The sequence below is a fragment of the Cyrtonyx montezumae genome, unplaced genomic scaffold, assembly GCF_038088225.1.
Source record: "Cyrtonyx montezumae isolate F1298 unplaced genomic scaffold, pur_monq_1.0 scaffold_10, whole genome shotgun sequence".
NCBI lineage: Eukaryota > Metazoa > Chordata > Aves > Galliformes > Odontophoridae > Cyrtonyx > Cyrtonyx montezumae.
The window spans coordinates 51,669,879-51,691,187 of record NW_027071826.1 but is presented as its reverse complement, the minus strand read 5'-3'; the positions used below and the strand labels follow the sequence as shown (position 1 = coordinate 51,691,187).

Here is a 21,309-nt window from a genome sequence, read left to right as displayed (position 1 = left end):
TCCAAGCCCCGAGCGCGGGGAGGCGGTGAGGAAAGACTCCGTTTCCCGGCAGGCAATGCGCGCGGCGCGGGCAGAAGCCACTCGGCGACGAAATGGCGGTCGATAAGGACTTGGTGCAGCTGGATCTGTACGGCATCCTGGGGGTCGGCGAGAAGGCGTCGGAGAAGGAGGTCAGGGCTCGATTGCATCACGTTGCCCTTCTCTTTTCTCACCTCAGAGCCGTGGGGCTGGATCTCGGTTTGGGAAGGTGAAATCAGCTGTCGTGCGCTGCAGGGCTGCTCTCAGCCATTTGTTTCCTGCCTTAGCTCTCAGGGCTCCGCTGCGTTTAGCAGAAATCCAGTGACTACAGGGCGTTTTGGGTACCTGACGTCATAAGCCAGCGTGTTCATTTTGTGGCTTGTTGAATGACGCGTTTAATGCTTTCTCCTTAATTTAATAGTTAGGTCGGGGCTAATTGCCCCAGGAAGGACATTGCTGTCGAGGTGATTGCTAGGATGGGAAAAAAGGATGAGGAAGTGACGAAAGCGAGTGTTGCGATGTGACATAAATTGACAAGTGTAATGTAGAGCGCTGGTCCTTGATGTAGAATACTTGAAGTGATGCAGAGCCCCTTTCTATTCGGAGGTGCTTTGCCAAAAGGGACAAACAAAGGGAAGTACGAATGCTGAATAACTTCATATTTTAGAGAAGACTTATCTAAACTCGCAGCCTCAACCACTCATATCTGCTTTATGGCATGTTGAGGAGACCTGACTTTCTTTACTTGCTTATGGAAAAGACGGGATGATGTCTGTAAGACTTCAGCTGCGTTTCCCTTCCATCTGTTTTATCCACTAGGCGGTGCTGAGACATCTCTTATTCCATCCCATCTGAAAGTTCTGTTTGGCAGCTGAACTTTTCCTTTCTTGCATACCACTTTCTTGTTCCACTAAGGAAGGAAATAATAAAACTTTATATATCTGTCTTTATATATCTTTATACTTCTCATAATAAAACTTTTACTAGTGGCTTGGCCCATAAAGCTGTATTTTTTTTTCTCTAATGTGTAGAAGCGAGTAAACAGCCTTTGGTCAACATTTCTTCACCTTACCAAGTTCAGCTGTTACGCAGTGAACAACACTGTCTCATATCACTGCGAAGAATAGAGCATCCCTCTGGCTAGAAAGCTGCATCTGTGATCCAGACTTGACCTTGATGATCATGAGGTTTAACTGCTGTAATACAGTGTACCTTGAAGTAAAACATCAAGCTTCATAAAGCAGAGAGCTCTTTCAAAACGTGGCTGCCTGCCTACTATGTGTCCCGGGCTCAGACGCTTGTCCTTGTAGTACAGTGTGATTAGAAAGGACAGGCTGCTGAACTGAGGTTGAAAACAGCTTTTCAGAAGTCTCCTGCTATTACGGTATACTAGTGGAAGGTATTCTGACACGATGGACTAATAATGCTGTCAGCACTCTAGAAGTGGACTTTTCTATCAGGCATGGGGAGTCATGCAGGTAAAGGTTGATTCAACCAAGCCTTCTGCGTGGGAGAGATGTGGTTTAAACTAAACAAAAGAAAGAGCAACAAAAACAGAGAAATGGAAACGCCCGCTGAGTTGTAACTCTTGTTCCTGTAGCATAACTTTATTTTTTTAGCCAAATTGTGTTTCTCAGCATGGAGTAAATGATACCAACTGACGGATCTCTGACTCTTGTAGGTTAAGAAAGCGTACCGCCAGAAGGCCCTGACTTGTCACCCAGATAAGAACCCAGATAATCCCCGAGCAGGTGAGATGGAACTGTATGGCTGCAAGCCATACAGTTTGTTTTTACACATACAGACTCGTGGAAGTGTCTTTATTTAGCTTCAGGTCTGTCTTTGCATGCAATTAGGAGAATGCCTGGATTTGTGTCATGTAATGTACGTGTATGCAAGAGTAGGAGTTACTTGCATCACTGTTAGCCAGCTCTGGTTTTTAAAGTTGAATGTGCATGCATGTTGGTTTTAAAAATAGGAGTGTTATGTGAATACCGAAACTTTGTTTGCACCTCTCAAAATCTGCCCACGTGGTACCTGAACTGTAGAATGGAGGCTGTTCTAAATGTTTACTGGTAAGTCAGTATTTTAATCGATACCTCTCTCAGTCAAAACTTCAGTAGCAAACTTATCGATCAGTATTTCATATCAGCGTTACTCATTATTGTCTATTAGCCTTAATGCTGTGGAACTGAGTGCATCCAAAATTTCAGTAAGGTCTGTTCTTTCTACACCTGTTTAAGTTTTGTAGCTATAGGTAGCAAATAACTTTGATAACTGGAAGGACGTTGTTCCTCAAAGACTCCTGAAAATCAACATTATTCTGTATCTTCCATTTTCCAGATTGATAGGCTACAGTCTTACAAACTGAAGGTTTGTAGATGTGGTATGGGGATTGCCACTATGAAGAAAAAAGGTCTTCAGCAGAAGTGAGAGTAGAGCGGGAGGTTTGGATGTAAGCAGAAGGCTGGGAGGTGGTCTGAAGCATGTGGAGAGGCCTCCAGCAAATACGTGTATCCCTCCAGCAAATGGGTCAGCAAAACTGATGTAAAAGGGGAAGTTTGTAGCTCAGGCTAAAAAGCTGTTAATGAGATGGAGAGGTTGTTCGTAACACTCCGGCTGACTGCAGGTTGAAGAATTTCAAGCTTGTAGATGGGTTCTATTGAGGCATGTTTGCATGGTTTCTTTTAAAATGAAACATCTGCTGGTTTTGTATCTTAATCTACACTAAAGTCTATATAACAAGTGTTCTTCCAACTGTGCAGGTTTTGTTTACAAGCTGGCTTGCATAACACTTTGAAAGGATCCTTTTTCTTTCTGATGTTCTGCAGGTCTCTTTCAGAAGGGATTGTGTTTTCTGGATGGTCTCCAGTCCACTAGCGTGGTTTTCTGCATCTTACCCTTTTTTCTTCTCATTCCCAGCGGAAGTGTTCCACCAGCTGTCTCAGGCCTTAGCTGTGCTGACTGATGCAGCAGCAAGGGTAAGGATGCCTATCCATTAGTTATATTGGGACTGTGTGGTGTTACTCTACATGCTGGAGAAATAGTGGAAACTCTCATCCCATCTGCCCTGATCTCTTCTCCAGTTGAGCCCTTGTGAGTGCAAGTCTTGTCTGTTGCTCCCTGTATCTCTCCAGGAGATGTAATAGTGGGTGCCAGATAAGAGCTTTGATAAATGTTTTTTCTGATCTGACGTGCTGGGAGTAGCTCTGTTTGCAGTGAGTAAGAGATGCTGGCTTTAATAACGTGCTCAGCTGGGACGTATCTCTTTTACAGAATTAAATATCCACCAGTGATTGATTCAGGGATGCTTTCAGTTTCTGTGGCAGCAGTGCATTTGTGGTTCCCTCGAAATCAAGATGTGACAAGTAAATAGCATCTAGATATGGGATTGCTAAGGCTCAGAGCCCTTCTTTCAGTGGGGCACAAGAGGCTTGTGAACAGCAAAGCTGAACTGTAGTCGCGATCTCTGTCCTTCTGCTACACAAGCTTTTCAGGCTGCCATATGTAGCTTGGGCTGTTGTTCTTCCTGAAAGGAAGGTGAGTGCCTGCTGCAAGGCCTGAAAGTAATACAGACATGTGAAAGGCATGAAAGCGGGTCAGCATGAGCAAGTAATACCATCTAGATAATCTCAGGAGAGAAGGCGTATTAAAATTTCAGATGAGATTTAAAAGCATGAATTAACCCTTCTTTTCAAATGTTGCCAGAAATTGTAAAGGATAATGATATGAGGGATAACGATAATGGTTTGAACAGATGTCAGTAGAGTTGCTAGTTTACCCCAGTTCTTAAGTCACTGAGTGAATGTAACTGTGTTATTGCAACTGAGGAATTCTGGTGTTCTTTGCTCTGATATGTTCCTGTGAGTCAACCATCTGTCTTATCAGTAAATCTTCTACATAAAATAAACCTTTCTCATCATGAAGATGTGCTCTGAATCAAAGTTGCTTTGCTTCCGGTGCCCCTGAATTTACTTTTGACCTGTTCAGAGGGAAAAACAAACTTTTCTTCTCACCTCTGAAGATGGGTGAGATTTTTTTTCTACAGTACACTTCACAGTTACTCCTAGATTTCTTCGCTCTTCCGGGCTCAATCTGGAGGTCCTTCTCATGTTCTTAGGATATTTGTGTTAACTCCAGCATTTTGAAAGTACTAGCAAGAAGCAGAAAACGCCTCACCTCTTCTTAGAGCGTTTCAGTAGCTGACCTCCCCTCTACTCACAGCTTTGTGTTTGATCCCTTTTGCTTTACATAGTTACACTGTTCTGCTGGTTCTTTGACAGGCGGCATACGACAAAGTGAGAAAAGCCAAAAAGCAAGCAGCAGAAAGGACACAAAAGCTTGATGAGAAGCGAAAGAAAGTAAAGCTTGGTAATGAAATCAAAACTTCATTTTCTTTGGACTGCTAATATATTGCTGTGCTTGGGTGGAGGAGGGACAGCAGAGAATACCTAGGGCTCTACTTTGAGTTTGTTACAGATATAGCCAAGTATTGGATCATTGCACCCTCCTCTGGACAGCAGTGTCAGCAGTGAAAATTCTCTTTGGTTTGTTTTCATTTTGTTTCTTTCTCTGCAGATCTTGAAGCTAGGGAACGGGAGGCCCAGGCCCGTGACAGTGAAGAAGAAGAGATCCGGATAACGAGGACCTTAGAACAAGAAGTAACGATCCGTTCTTAGAGTTGTATACTGCTTTTGAGAGTAACTACTGAAAGTTTTCATGTTCATAATTCAAACCACATGAGTTGTGGCAACTCTGTGTAGCTCTCTGTCCCTCAGACTTTAGGGTTAGTGGGCTCTGAAAAGAGAGGCATGCGGGACAGTCTGGCAAATGGCTTTCCTGCTTTTTGGTGTAGCAGAAAATAACTAATTGGATGCTGGCTATCTGTGTCACTAGGAACGGGAGGGAACTAAAATGAGCACTGGAGCTGGCACAGGGGAGCTGGCAGAAGGTTTATGTCAGAAGATGGGGCTAAGTTAAAAACCATCCTTGGCAGTCTTCAGCTGCCATGAGTCAAGCATGGAAGTGTTCCTGTGCTGTCTTACCTTTGCTCTAGATAATACGGTTGCGTGAAGAAGGCTCTCGTCAGCTTGAAGAGCAGCAGAGACTCATTCGAGAGCAGATCCAGCTTGAGAGACAGCAGCGCTTCCAAGGTGAGATAGGTGAGGCTGGAGTGCTTAGCCAAACTAAGTGCCCCTAGGTCTCCAAATTCTCTATTGATGGAGCAGGGGTTGCGTACTTCTGTTTTGGTCACCTTGCCACATATAGGACCCTGCCTAGACTTTTATTGAGAATAAGAGTAGCATTTCTGTGAGGCTTTTTTTCTTATATGTGACAGATTGCTCTTTAATTTATCGCTGCTCCTCTTCAATAAATATTCTAAAGCTTTGAATGTAGGTGGCCTGATGTGGAGCCCACAGCTGTACTGGAAGGGAGCCTGAAGTCTTACTTGTCCATCGTAATGAGAACAGTCAGTGTTGCGCACAAAACAGGGACCAGTTCACATCCTTGTTTCAGAAAGTTTTGTTCTGCTTGCTGTTTCAGTTCAGTAGAGAAGTTTATTGTCTCTTGCTTCCTACTGCGATCGTTCTGGCTGAGACCTCAAGGAGGTCTTTGGATCAGGAGCAGATCACTATTAAGTATTTGGCTACTGAGTTGTAAGACCAGATTAAATTGTTAGGCAATGTCTTTATGTTGGTGGGCTTTTCTGTCCTTGGTTTTCCATGCTTGTCCCTACCAACCCCTTTAGAGGGAGAAATGGCACAGTATCTAACAGATCTCCTTCTTGGGGTTTTCTTCTTTAGCAGTTTTCTACCCTTGATCATGGGATGTCTCGTAATCATGTGAGGGAAGGACGATAACACCCAGTATTCGCTTTACACTACAATGTCTACTGATACTGTCATATAAGACTTTTGGGGTGCTGAAATCAAGTGCAACAAAAATTAAGCTGTGCACTTATTGTTTCCATAAGTGCATTCTCAGGGCAAATTTTGTGCTTATGCTTTTTAGCTGATGAATTTTCACCCATTCACCTGTGTTCTTACATCTTTTTTTGTGGCTTTTTTTTTTTTTTTCTTTTCACTCTTTAGATAAGCGAGAAGACAGTGGAGCAGAAGGCAGAATAACTCCCAAACTCAAAGTAAGACATCCCTACGAAAACAGATTTGACTAAAAACAGAGTATTTGCATCTTTGGAAAACAGAAAGGACTCCTTTGCTGAGCTGGCATGCTCCTTTGCACAGTGGCAGTGAAGCTCCTCTATTTAATGCACGTTATACACACCAACACCTCCTGTCCCTGCCTTTAAAATACCCTTCCTCCCCTGTCCTTCACTTACTTTCTCATTTAAACGTTTGAGCCTGAAATTGTGTCATCTGTGCTTTAGGCCCTGAGAAACTTCTGTTTATTACCCCAATATGGCCATTAATATCCCTTCAGGTGCAATTTTTAACTCCCGTGAGTCCTTCCTCACTGTTCCCCAAATAATTTGTTCCCTTCGCATGCTCTGATGTTGATTGTCTTGGCCATTCTGGGACTGTAGCTGTAAGTAGCAAACTTGACTAGTCTGCAGGTGGCGTGAGCCGTGTTCAGCATGGAAACGTGTTCAAATGGACAAAATTAACTTCTCACATTTATTTCCCAGCTAAAATGGAAATGCAGGAAGGAAGATGTGTGTGACCAGTTCACTGCATTGACGTGATAGTGAGAGGTGTCTAAAGACATCAGGGGAGAGAGACAATAATCCTCCACAGAAAAGAAGAAATACTGTCCTTTGGCGTGTTGCACAGAGAAGCCACTCATCCCTCAAGCCTGAGAGACCACGTCAGGACCCACTTCTGCAAAAATTAGCTCCTTTGGCTCTTAGGAACTGAAAAAACAGCTGAGTCCTCTTTGGCTAATATTTTTCAGATCAAACACAAAGGTTATAATTACAGTGTCCTCGTGGGACTCCTCTAATAGGCAGACAGAGGTCTTGTCTCCCACAGCTGCTTACAGTCCTCTACAGCCCCACTTAGGGCAAATCCTTTTTGCTTTACTAAGGGAAAGGACGAGTGAAAGATACCTGAGGAATATTGTATGTCTGTAGGACACTGGAAATCAATGGAACACTAAGGAGCACAGACATTTAGGGCTATTAAACTGGCGGTGGTCACTTTTCAGACCATCCTAAATTAAGATCTTCAGCTGATGGAGAATCCATTAGAAGTGGAAGGTTGTACTTGGTTGATTACAGGTACTGCTGAAACCATGCAAAACAGCGTGTAATTTCAGAAACGTCTGTTTCCCAGGCTGACTGTGTAAGAGAAAAGATGTTCTCTTTTGGAAAATAACAAAAAGAATATTTTACAGATTTTATTCATCCCGCTGAGAATCACCAAACTGCTCACATTTATGAAGTGCATGTGTACCCCTGAGTTAGGAACCTACAGGTGACCACAGGACAAAAAGAAAAGATTTGTTGTCAAGCAAACCACCACAAGTCTCATACAGGTCTGCTCAGAAAAAAACGGAAAGATGGAAAAGTTGAAGGGATGATTCATGTTACTTTCACATTACATTTCTCTCATTCAGGTGAGATCTGGCTGTCTCTTGAAATACCAAGAGTCTAAGGCAGAGTAAAGAAGGTGTAAATAGATGTCTGATGAGCTGAGCAGAGGTAAAGCAGAGACGTACACCAACAAAATTCACAAAGCCCAAGAAACATTCTCATTTGAAATAGGAAGAAAAAGCATTTATAAAGCATTGCATAGAATCAGAGAACCATAGGTTGGTTTGGGTTGGAAGGGACCTTGAAGATCATGTTTCCAGCCCAAACGTAATATTAGTCATTACCTTTCTATTTTTCCTTAGTCCCTTTTCAGTGACCTTCAGAAGCAATCTCTCTTCGATAGCTCTTTGTACTGCTTGCTTTTGCATACAGTTGCCTGATGCAGAGTTTGAGGAGGAGGAAGGAATGCTCCTGAGAAACCTCAGTCATGGAAATGTTTTGAAATCTGGGGGTCCCAGTGGCAGGGAAAGAAATGGGGGCTCTCACTGTCAGGAGCCTTTGAGACCTCTTAGACTATGTGCTGGAAAGCCAGGCTTACTCTGTATGTAGGAAGTACAGCAAAGAGAAAGCAGAACACAAACTCTGTTGTAGTGAAAAAATCCACAGGGAAGAGGTGGACATGTTTCACATATGGTTCATTCCTTTCATCAGCAGATTCCATTTGACCTCTAGCAACCTCTTCAACAGCTTTAGTCCAGCTGCTGTGGACCAAGATGGTAAAGATTCAGTTTCTGAGACTTCAGCAAGACAGAGGTTGTTCTTTTTCCTCACTGAAGCTTTGATGTGTGTATGAGAAAGAAATCACACAGTGGTCCTCGAAGCACGCATGCTGTGAGCAAAGCAACACCCCACTGTATAAGCCTCCACTTTCTGGAAGGTTTCCACTATAATTGCCCATGTCTCCTGCTTCCAAGGTAAGTAAGATGGAGTTTCCTCTCTTTATTTCCCTCTTAGACAGCTTGGGTCAACTTTTTCATCACCCAGTTGCTGTATTTTCAAAACATTCCCAAATACTTTGAATGTACTGCCAATAGTAACTCTAGCTTTGCATTAGTTCTAGGGACAGCAGCTATTAATGATGACAGCAATCACAAGGAATAGTTAAAGCCTGAAATCAAGTTACCTAAATTTGGGCAGTCAAAAATCCAAAATGTTGACCTTGGCTGATCACTACAGCCCACAGAGGAAATAGGCAGCTTCAAAGACAAGTGCATCTAATCTGTTTTGAGACACCTTTCTTGGCAAGACAAATTTTAGTGTGCCTATTTCTCTTCATTGGTTACAAAAATGGAGCAAGTTTGCAAGACATATCCAAATGTAAACATGTAATTACGAAGGGTTAATCCCACATTGGTGTCTAAAGTCTTCAAAGAGGGGATGGGTGAACTCTGCGATGAAGAGGCTTGGGATTTCCTGGCATTGCAAGTGCAATGGCGTTACATACAAAATACAAAAACAAAATCTATATGAATCTATTTTCTTCTTTCCCTTTCTTCGCTCTGTATCTCAATCCGGAGATCTCTGCTTCTCATCTCTGTTTACAGACAAGCTGTTTTTGTGGATGTACTCACCTCTCCTCTGCATCACTACGCTGAGCTTCCTGGTTAAGATTTGAGTGCCTCCAGTTTTCTTCTCACTAGAGATGTCCAAGACTTGTAGAGACTCATTTCACTTCTGTTGCACTGAACACAGAGTTGGACACAGCAATGACAGCATATCCTCTGAGACTTTCCTTGGATACAGTAGGGAACTGGGACCAGAAAAATACCTCCTACATTAGCAGAGAGGAGGGTTCGTGCTCTTCTGCGCATTAAAGAATACTGTCCACCTGAAACTTAAAAATGAAAACAGTACCTCAAATTGTGTCAGAAGTAAAAAAAGGTGTGATACTGAGGAATATTCAATTCATGATAGATAACACTCTTTGCTGAACTTCAAGACAGCCTTATGTAGGGCTGTGATATGAAACAAATTTGACAGATCTAAGCAAACTCAAAGGTGTGGAAAGGCATCTAATTAAACATTAAGAACATAGAGCAAATATTTTGTTTATTTTGTAATAATCATCTTTTTTGTAGCTAATTTTTGAGTGCAGAATGACTTCATTGCATTCTTTTCAGCAATTTTAATTATCAATCATGTTAAGATTTCACTAACCCTCTTTCAACATATGTTGAAATTATTGATATGTTTTGACATGGGTACAGTAAAATGAATGCTGTTACATAGCACTTAAATACATACAAAACTCATTTAATATGCAAAAAGAATGGACATTTAAAAATTGAATATGTGTTTATGTGGTCTCCAATATTGACTTTTTCTGAATAATCCCTTAAAAATCAAAATGAAATCACACTGGACAGACCCAAGAGAAAGTGAAGCCACGTGCTGGTGTCTATGGTTTTCTGTAGAGCATCCTTTACCTCCTTGTTCCTCCAGCTGTAGATGAGGGGGTTCAGCACAGGGATCACCACAGTGTAGAACAACGACGCAATTTTGTCTGTGTCCAGAGAGAAACTGCTGACTGGTCGCAAATACATGAAGACAACGGTTCCGTGGAACAAGGAGACAGCCATCAGGTGAGAGGTGCAGGTGGAAAAGGCCTTGTATTTCTTCTCAGTAGAGCGGATCCTCAGCACAGTCAGAATAATGAAAATATACGAGATGAGGATGGCAATGATGCTGCTCATCAGAAAAAAGCTGCCGGTAATGAAAATCAGCAGCTCATTGAGGGCGATACTGGAAGAAGAAATCTGGAAGAGCGGGCTGTTATCACAGAAGAAATGCTTCACCACATTTGAAGAGCAAAAGGATAGTTTCAGCATGCCACTGGTGTGTAGCAGAGAGTTCAGGAAGGCCAAGAAGTACGAACCTTTCACCAGGTTCCAGCAGAGCTCCTTGGTCATGATGACAGTATAAAGCAGAGGTTTACAGATGGCCACACACCGGTCATATGCCATCACAGCTAGCAGCAAGCACTCTGAGATTGTCAACAAAACAAAGCTAAAATACTGCATAATGCAACCTGCATATGAGATTGTTTTTGCTCCTCCCAGGAACATCACCAACATTTTAGGAGTGATGACTGTGGAATAAACAGCATCTGTGAAAGAGAGATTTTGGAGGAAAAAATACATCGGGGTTTGAAGCTGGAGATCGATGCTGATTAACGCAATCAGACCCAGATTTGTCAGCAAAGTGGTGGTGTAGATGGCTAAAAACACCATGAAGAGAGGGATCTGCAGCCTTGGATTGTCTGTCAGCCCAGACAGAGTGAACGTGGTTGGTGTGGTGCAGTTTCCTGAAGCCATTGGGTTTCACTGGTGTGCTGGCCGCCGACAGAAGCTGGAAGAGAGGTGATAAAGGGTTTCTAAATGCTTCAAAATTAATGGGATAGAGAAACATGTAATGCTCACATCCAAGCACGTAGCAGAGACTAGAGAAAACCCCAAGTCCCTGCCTAAAATGCATTTTGCTATATAAGAGAAATAGCTCCTCCTAGATAATGCAATCTTATTTACCCATTCATTTATTCCACTTGAACCAGTTATCTAAAATCTTGATGGTTAATAGGAGACAGTGGCATAGGCTCTTTTTCTCCACAGTGAGTGGAGACTTCAGACGAATCATGTTCTTGGGTGAAAACAAAAGTGATTTATTGAGAAGAGAAGAACCTGGACGGGATGTGATTTTATCTGTCATCAAATCAATATAAAGCCCACTCTGTGTATACAGGCAGCCAAAATTATTTGTCTTCAAAGACTTTTTAAGCTTCTTGTATTTACCAGTGGGAAGTTAGGCACCAGTAGGGTGGCATCTACACCATGTAATCCTGTGATACGTATCTGAGAATGAGAATCTAAGGTCATAAAGCCTACAACATTTGCCTATGAAGCTCAGCGACAAGACAGCTGAGATCAATCTTAAAGCCTCGTGCTTTTCCGTAGCTGTTCTTATCCTGTGCTTATTCCTTTTAGTTGCACAGGAAAAACATTTAAGCAATCCAAGCTGGAAAGGAAAAAAGCCCAGAAGGTTCCCAGTTACTGATTAGAGCCTTTCTAGAAAATAAGACAAATCTCTTTATTCTCTTCTAATGTGTCTCAGACCACTTAATTCAGAGTCACGCCTTTGTCACTAGGACTCTGCTCAGCCCCGTAGTTTTGGAGAATCAACCAACATGCAACATTCAGCAGGTACTTACTTTGTAAAGCAAACTTCAGTAAGGACTAGTTTTTACAGGGAGTAACAAGAGTTATCCAGCTTATTCATGCCTTGCTCGTTTCCTCTGATTTTTAATCCTTATTTCCAGAAGGCAGGCACTTAGCCGTAGTGCGGTGTTAGTACACTCAGAGAAAGTCTGAAGCAATTATATGTTTGACAGCCAGACCACAGTAGCATGGCAATTATACTGTACTTTCTGTCTCCTGAGAGCACGGCATCGATGAGATCAAGTACATGCCCTAACAAGCAGCACCTTTATGCATCAGAAATACTGTAAAGCTTCCTAAGATGTCATTGTGATGTAATTAGCTCCTGTCTCTCTAACACAGCACTACAGCCTGTATGCTTTGCTCCAAAATCCAAGGGGTCGGCCTCGGGTCTCTCCAGAGGCTCTTTGCCACAGACTCCAAGTGGGACCTTTCTCTCCAGCAGCAGTGTAGAGGATGTTTTTTATGTACTGTCCCAACCGTACTGGCCCCAGGGCCACAGCACAGGCTATCTCCTGCTTAATTTGCTCAAAGGCCTGCTGCTGTTCAGGACCCCATGCAAAATTATTCTTTTTTTGGGTCACTTGAAAGAGGGGGCTTACTGTGAGGCTGTAGTTTGGGATGTGCATCCTCCAAAAACCTACTACACCCAGAAAAGACTGTGTCTCTTTCTTGCTAGTGGGTGGTGACATACTGGTGATTTTGTCAATCACATCTCCTGGAATGTGACGACGTCCATCTTGCCATTTTACTCCTAGGAACTGCATTTCTTGGGCAGGTCCCTTCACTTTGTTCCGTTTAATAGCAAAACCAGCACCCAGAAGAATTTGGATTATTTGCTCTCCTTTTTTAAGAACTTCCTCTGCTGTATCACCCCACACAACAATGTCATCAATGTACTGGAGGTGCTCAGGTGCCCCACCCTGTTCCGGTGTGGTTTGAATCAGCCCATGGCAGATGGTTGGGCTGTGTTTCCACCCCTGGGGCAAACGGTTCCAGGTGTACTGAACGCCCCTCCAGGTGAAAGCAAACTGTGGTCTGCACTCTGTGGCCAAAGGAATAGAGAAGAATTCATTGGCAATGTCAGTGGTGGCATACCACTTGGCTGCTTTTGACTCCAGTTCCTATTGCAGCTCCAACATATCTGGCACAGCAGCACTCAGTGGGGGTGTGACTTCATTCAGGCCACGGTAATCTATCGTCAGCCTCCATTCTCCACTGGCTTTACGCACTGGCCATATGGGGCTGTTAAACGGTGAGTGAGTTTTGCTGATCACTCCCTGGCTCTCTAGCTGACGGATCAAGTTATGAATGGGGAGCAAGGAATCCCTGTTGGTGCGGTACTGCCCTCTGTGGACTGTTTTTGTAGCAATAGGTACCTGCTGCTCTTTCACTTTCAATACCCCCACAACAGACGGATCTTCTGACAGGCCAGGTAAAATAGACAGCTGCTGAATGTTGTCTGCATCTACAGCAGCTATTCCAAAAGCCCATCGGTATCCCTTGGGATCCTTGAAATGTCCCCTTCTGAGATAGTCAATACCGAGTATGCATGGAGCCCCCTGTCCAGTCAGTATGGGATGCTTCTGCCAGGTTTTACCGGTGAGGCTTATTTCTGCCTCCAACACAGACAGTTCCTGAGAACCCCCAGTCACTCCAGAAATATGAATCAATTCTGTCCCTTTATAACTCGAGGGAATTAAGAGTGCACTGTGCACCAGTGTCCACCAGTGCCTTATATCTTTGTGGCTCTAATGTGCCAGGCCATCTAATCCACACAGTCCAATACACTCTATTATCCCTTTCCCCCCCCCAGCGGAGGGCAGGGCCCCTCTATTGGTTACCTGCAGTGACGGGAGCAATTTCATTGGTGGCTGATCTCTGCTGTAGTTCTCTCACCTGCGCTCGCAGTGCAGGAGTGGGTTTTTTATGCCACTTCCTCATGTCCTCTCCGTTTTCTCCTAAGAAGCTCCACATGGCCACACGTGACACGATGTTACTGCTGTCATTTGCTCGAGCAGAGAGGCGGTTGCCTTTGGTGGCCGAGACTTTCATCAGTTTGATCAATTGCTTCATCAGATTCTTTGGGTCATGCTCGTCTTCATCAGGTGTTTCCAATACTGACACAGGTTCATCCCTATTCATCAGTAATGACAGTTCCTCCAGTATAGTTTTCTGGGTCTTCTTTATCTCACCTACTATTTTTTGCTACTGCTGACACAGCTGCAATGGAAGCACGTGATGGCGGAAACTGTTGTTCAAAGTTTTGGAGTGTAATAATCAATTCATAAACTGGGTGTCTTCTGTCTTGACCCTCGTATCTATGGAATGTTGCTACCAGTGTACTTGTGTACCTCTCTGGTGCTGTTTTTGAGAGCTTACGATATACATCAGGTACTTACTCTATCAGGATTACGGTCCACGGTCCAACATCCACAAATCCAGAAGGAGCGTGGGAAAGAACTTTGAAATGTGTCGATACACATGAGCAATCTGATACGTATATCCTGTATACTTTGCCATCTATTTTTAACTTGTAAATGCAGTTGTTAAAAGCAATGTGCCCACATCCAACCACAAACCATTCCACACTTCATCCAATAGTGTGTAAGTAATTTAATAACTTTGACATCAGCAGTCAACAATAACCAAACAATAAGATTAACTTTGGGAAAATTGGCTTTTATTCAGTAGGCAAATCTTAGTGCTCTCACAGGAAACCAACCAGATTGTGGAGTAGAGAGTAGGCTGCACAGTCAGTGAGCAGCTATTACTGCTTGTTGGTGGTTACGTGGCCAAAGGAAAAGTCTTGGTGAGGAGACTGCAGAAGGGTAGAATGTAGAGGAGGCAAGAAAAAAGCCAGAAAACAAGGTAAAAAAAATAAATAAATAGATTAATAAATAAAAATCCACCTCGGTGTGATAAATGCTTTTCTAGTCTGATACTTACTGTCATTGTTCAGGAGACATTCAAGTTGGATGTTTGGAAATATCTCTTCTAGGAGAGGGTGCTCACACATTGGAGCATGCTGCCCAGGGAGGTGGTGAAGTCCCTGGAGGTGTTCAAGAACCATGGAGATGTGGCACCAGTGGGACGTGGTTTGTGGGTACAATGGGGATGGGTTGAGGTTGGGCTGGGTCATCTTAGTGTTCTGACCTCAATAATTCTAGGATTCGATGTGGAATGTGGTTTCGTGGGCACAGTGGGGAGCAGTTAACGGTTGGACTAGATGGTATTTGTGGTCTTTTTCAACCTTTAATGACTCTACTGTTCTGTGATTAAAACCAGATGATAAATTATAGGAATTGTCTCTCTCCGTGTTCATTCTGTATAGCTGAAGAATTCATTTTACTCTTTCTTTCCATGTGTCTTACTCCATAGAAGGAGCTGCAAGGCGGGTGATTCAAGCTGTCATTTTACAGTACGTATGTACATCGGTGGTGTCTCTGGTGTCATTTTTCAAGGTGTTTTTAGTCACACCCTGCTTCTCTCTTTATCTTTCATCATCTATTGCAGTCGAGTAGAGGTATTTTAAATTGGTTGCTGTCCCAGCACGCCTCTCTCCTAATGAAAGGAAGGCTCAGATGTCAGAAAGCTGTGTTCACAAGGTGAGGCGAGCATGCCAGTGAGATCAGCTCGCTGTTGAGGCGTTGGAACAGCAGAGCTGTGGGCTGGTCTCACACTGAGATGAATTGAAATGTCAAAGCAGAGATATTGGCATGCTTTCTCCCATCACCTCCACTTGCATTGCTAGGCAAGCGTTCTTAGCATCATCCTGAGCAGGGAGAGGAAAAACAGAAATGATGGGTTATCACTTGTACTTAAATCACAGCATGTAGAGATCCAGCCATTAAGCTCCTATCAAGCTTAATTAAAGCTTTGAAGGCAAAGGTTGGAAATTCAGACATGCTAGAGAGAGCCACCTTTCCTCTAAGGGGTAGAGTCAGTCATTGCAGCTCATTTTCCTAGTAATCCATGTGTTTGTCCAGGTGTTTTACACATCAGAAAAAGACCTGTAGGGCTCAGGATGCACATGTCATGTGCTGGGGCCTGATTCCTACGCTGAAGCCACATAAGTTCATAAGTTCATAAGTTCATAAGTTCATAAGTTCATTAGGTTGGAAAATGAAGCAGGAGCTGCCAGCTAGCGTTAAGCAGTCAAACAAAAGCATAGCACTAAGCTGTTTAACAATCTAAGGCATACAGCAATGAAAAGAGAACTGAAAAGTAGGACAAAAAATGTGCTGTGTTCTGAGAATATTTGCATAACATTTTGAAAACAAATGACGAGCATTTCTTCTCTTTTTTTTTTCATTTATTTATCCAAATAGAGTGAACATTCTTAAAAATCCGTTTTAATCTGTTGCTCCAGTTGGGCCTTTCTAATATGCAATAGGAGATTCAGCATTTGAAATACCTCAGAAGCATATTAGCTAACCGAGCCCTAACGATATCGTACAGATGTCTGCTTATCATGCAAATAGTTTATTTAGATGCGAAGACACATTAGACTCCAGTGATGAGGAAGTGAAAAACGAAAGTTGCTTCATGCTGCTTCAGCCTACGTGACCAGAATTTCAGCGTGTTTCCTCCAGTGCTCAGAGAGCAGCACTGAAATAAGCAACAGGAATGAGAGATGCAAACTGCACATGAAGGAGGCTTGATTTTTGATACTGTGGACATTAGCAATAGAGGATGGGCTGCAGAAGAACAGATGCCTTTAAACTGTTAGAACACTATACAAACAGCTGTTCACATGGCACAGCATCTGATTTCACCTACTGTACTCTTAGTTTTGCTACTGCCGTGCTGTTCATATCCTGATTTCAGCATGACATTTAGGAGGTCTCAGCTGGTTTATATACAGTGCTTTATAACCCCTGATTTACACAAGGATCACTGATATTACTTTTGAGTTCCAGGAAATAATACAGCTTATAACACCCTCTCATGAGTGTTCATTAAACATTAAACCTCATCTGCTTCCTGATCTTTTTCCAATACGATACCTGCTATTCTTCTTTCTGATACTCAGCACTGGTATGTCACTTCTGTCTACCACTATTCCTGAAGATGACTTAATCATCTTAGTGTCTGCTGTAAGGGTCTTGCTTTTGCACCTAAACCCTGATAACGTGCAGAAAGAAGGTCCTCCATTCAGGAATGGGTCAGATGGCCAAGTGTTGGATCAGCACTTTAGAATCATAGAACGGCCTGGGTTGGAAAGGACTCCAAGGATCATCAAGTTCCAACCTGCCTGCTGCAGGCAGGGCCACCAACCTCCAGAAAGGGCTTTCTGATATTTCTCAGTGGTTTTGCATTGAAGAGAACTTCTGTAGACATCAAACCAAAGCCTGTTGTTCACTGTGTTTGTTATAAGCATACAATGTTGCTTTCTCTTTCTCGTTCGTCATCACTTAGAAAAGCTTGACGGATGCTGCTGCTGCTGTTGGATGGATGTAACACTGAGGAGGAAGCTGCATTTCAGTTTCTAGGTTGGTTTGAGTAGCCAGGGTTCTTTTATAGTCCCTCTTGTTTATTCTGCAATGTACCAATTCTCCAATATCAATTACTTTAATCACAGGGAAAACTGTAAATCCATCAGAAAGTCAATAAAAATGATGAAGAAATATCACAATGTCCTTACCATCAGCTTATATTTTCATTTTCTTCTTTTAAACTGTCTTAGAGGTGGCAGCAAGGACTAAAATAATATCTAAGGCCACGTACAATCCAAATCCCAGTTGTTTTTACAGTACATTTTTGCATTTAAGAGCTTGGCCTTCATTAACGGGATAACTGATTAAAAAACAAAGCAATGTATTAGGCTGGAAAGGAGGGCTTTAATCTGACATTTCTTTTCTGGTATCTAATTTGTGATTAAGAAGACATTTAAAAGATTTATGATAAGGATATTATGCTTATTCGAGGAGTTGTTGCATGTCTTGATATTTATTTACATGTATTTTCAAGTACATAAACGTATTAGTATACGAGTTTGCATGGTTAATTTAACCCTCCAAAACAGCTGTGTTCGGGGATTGTAAACAGGAGAGGAATCAACTTTTTATAGGGGTAGATGGTGATAGGACAAGGGGGAATGGTTTCATGCTCCAATGAAATCAATGCTCCATCCCTGGAGATGCTCAAGATCCTGGGCAACCTGGTCTTGCACCAGATCTGGAGGTTGGTGGCCCTGCCTGTGGCAGAGGGATTGGAACTTGATGATCCCTAGGGTCCCTTCCAACTCAGGCCATTCTATGATTCTGTGTTGTGTGTACATATATACACATATATCCTCATCTTATTTCTCTTGATTTAGACCTGTTGAAACCTTTGTAGGGATTTTAGTGAGTTTGGTATAGGGTTCTGAAAATGTGGCTGTAATACCAGTTGTTGAGATCTTATACGTGTCATGTCCCTCACCCAGCATCTGACAGCACCAACACTAAAAGAAGTGTATTTCAGTGGGAACAGACATTGTTCTCTTGACACAACCTCACTATGCATGAGTATAATAAAATAATTTGCAGGGGAAGAACTGTGCTTGTGACGTGATGGAGAGGTTTTTATCCTGGGGAGAACAGCTGCATGAAGAAGTGAAATAACAGCAGGAGAAGCTGCCTGCAGAGACAAAATTGCCTCAGAGTCATCCCAAAAAATGTTCAGGTAGCTGTTTCTGTCTTTATTTTGCTATCAAGGATAAATTTTGTTTCTCTCTGGCTGTGCATAACTTGGCACTGCACTCACTGTGACAAGTTAAAAAATAAATCTCAGCAACTCCAGCCATGTCTTCAGTATGTAGTATTTAAATATATAGAAGAGTGTATATATATATATGTATGTTTATATACCTATGTATAAAAATGTTAGGTGTTTAAGGACACAGGATGAAAGAACCCTTTCCTCTCCATCTCTCGCTAAGCTACATCCCTCGACGCGTCTAAATGTTCCTTGAACACTTCCAGGGTCAGTGACTCCACCACCTTCCTGGGCAGCCCACTCCAGCACCTGACCAATCTTTCAGAGTAGTGTTTCCTAATGCCCAACCAATCATTTGTCTTTCAGTGTGGTGATTAAAATGAATTTTTTGTACTAGCTGTGGCAGACATGAGTCCTCTAGATTCTTGTAGAATGCTGGAGAAAAATTCTCGTTTCTTAATACACACAACCGTTGTGTCAGTTCTTGGAAAGTCCTAAGCAGAACCAACTGGAAGCCCAGTTTCCAAAGTAGCCATCCAAGACAACCATTTGTTTTAAGTATTCTGAACAGCGATGGCCTGATGCCCACTCTCAACTGCCTGACATCTCTGCACTGTGGTACAAGCTAGCAAAGAGAACAGGAATTGAACAGAAGAATTGTCTTACTGAAACTCCCCTTACTTTACATGGAGAGAGTGAGATTTCCATCTCCATGTAGCAGGACATTGCCAGTGAGAAATGTGAGCCCAACCCTCTTGCAGGGAGCTCATGACCATCCTGTTCCCTGATGTTGTACAGGACACTCAGTTTACTCCCTCCTATGGCTATCTGTATGCTCTGTGAATAAAATGTTAGCATCAGTGATCCTTTAAATGAAGAGGTAACACTAACTGCAGTATTCAGTGTGTTTATAACTTATTATGTGCTTAATCAAGGCACATCAGCCCAGGCCTTACACTTCAAATACAATGCTAAACTGTAACTGTAAGGGGTTCTTAAGTGAAATAATTCTTCCCTATCTTCAGCCTCAATTAAGATAGCAGTCAACAGAAGATGGGAAGCACTATTGATTCTGACACAAAAATAACTTTCAAAATGATTCAAGAGGCTAATTAAGTTATTCTTAACAAAAGAAATTGATATATATCTCATTAATATTGCCTTGAAGCCCCAAAGTACATCTAATTGAGAATATATAATTTTTCCTTTTTATTTACTGACATTGAAGGCAGTGATGTGAATGCTTTGGTGTGAGCCATAAATCTCATCTGTAATAACCACATTGCAAGCAGCTGCAGATGTAGCTTAAGCTCAAAAGCATATTTTTTTATATCTGCATTATCATCTTTGGCAGTTCATGGTGAATCCAATATGTATATCTAGTTTTTATTAAAAATTTTAAGAAGTGCACGTTCAGTTAAGAGTGACCCTAGTTATAAATAGAAAGAACCAATTTTCTTGGAGCCCTGGTAAGTTTTTTAGGCTTTAAGATTCCATTGGAGATCATCTGGTCCTGCCCAGTTTGTTACACTGGGCCAAACTGAAAACTGTTTATGATGCTGAAGGTATTGTACAGTTAAATTCTGAGTTTTCAAAGTGGAGATGGCATGAGAGGAATTACTCTTGTTAAAAAATAAAATAAAATAAAATAAAATAAAATAAAATAAAATAAAATAAAATAACAACTATTGCAGTGTTTGAGGAATTCTTGTCATTCCAAAGGGGATTTTTCCCTTTCCTGCAGCTTCCAACTACTGCATCTCTTTTAAGTTGTGCAATAGATAGCAGTTTGCATTTTTCCAGTGTATCAATGCATATGAAAACTTCAGTTAACTGGTACCCATTCTACAGGTGACAGCATTTTAAACTGATTTCAGATTAGCACAGCAACTATGGAGCTCTTACATTTGGTTGGCATGCCAGGACCTACATGAGTTTTTGTTCTTTTCCTACTGGTTGTATATGTCGTTGGTTGAATTAATTTTAATTCACTCAGGGGAGAAATATTTTTGTTTCTTTCTACATCTTAACATTCCTCAAGGTTATGAGTGTTCTTTGGTCTCCAGATCCTTCTGGAAGACTTCATGCAGTGACTCCTCCACTTTGGATTCTGTTGATCCATATATGTATATAAAATTGAATTTGAGTAGAGTGTCTATCTATTTTCTACAGCTAGAATAAGTTTGCTGATGCTACAGTTCTCTTAGAAGTTCTTCTCATGGATAGCCAGTCAAGGTTGTGTGTAGTTTCGCTCCTGTGGAAGATAAGTATGATGATGACAGTGGATCCAGAAGAAGCTGTAGAAGCTGTTGGGTGGATCTGATCATCCTTCTTGGTCACAACCTGAGGGTCAAGCTGAAGGAAGGCATTCCTCAATAGTGTTGCAATGATATAATCATAGATCGATTCATCACTAAGGTTGATTTTCTTTGCAAGCCTGAATTTCCTTTGACTGTGAGGTTCTAAGGTCATCCCCAACACCTGTGAAGTCAGATTTTATTCCTTCTTTAAGTGGGGAGTTGATTGGAAACTGCTTGTTTCCTACAGAAATGTGATAATTACTTTCATCACTGCTTGCACTGTATCTTTCATGCCAACTTTTACAACTCCAACAGCAGATTTTTGAGGAAGAAAAGTGTTTCTTCTTGTCTTTCTCAATTCAGTACTCTTCAGGAAAAAAAAAAAAAAAAAACAACTGAATTACATTTCAAAACTGTTGTTCTGTTTTGTGACTGGAACTGTGTAGTAGAACGAGAAGCCTGGAATTCTGAAAGGCCTCTGGATCAATTGTTTTTGCATCTAGCTCTGCAGGAGGGAGCAGTTTGT

The 21,309-nt window shown here is 42.1% G+C and overlaps 2 protein-coding genes across 2 annotated transcripts; one reads left to right on the top strand and one right to left on the bottom strand.

Annotated features, from left to right (window-relative positions):
• The first annotated feature begins 65 nt into the window (after positions 1–65).
• On the top strand, positions 66–6,721 carry LOC136060814 (dnaJ homolog subfamily C member 17-like). Its single transcript, XM_065755612.1, has 8 exons — positions 66–170; positions 1,700–1,769; positions 2,941–2,999; positions 4,302–4,389; positions 4,597–4,679; positions 5,075–5,171; positions 6,111–6,160; positions 6,665–6,721. The coding sequence occupies exons 1-8, from the start codon at positions 93–95 to the stop codon at positions 6,719–6,721; spliced, it is 582 nt and encodes a 193-aa protein (XP_065611684.1). The 5' UTR covers positions 66–92.
• A 3,191-nt stretch (positions 6,722–9,912) lies between these two features.
• Positions 9,913–10,884, bottom strand: LOC136060813 (olfactory receptor-like protein COR4). The gene has a single exon (XM_065755611.1). The coding sequence runs from the start codon at positions 10,882–10,884 to the stop codon at positions 9,913–9,915; it is 972 nt and encodes a 323-aa protein (XP_065611683.1).
• Between the last annotated feature and the right edge of the window lie 10,425 nt (positions 10,885–21,309).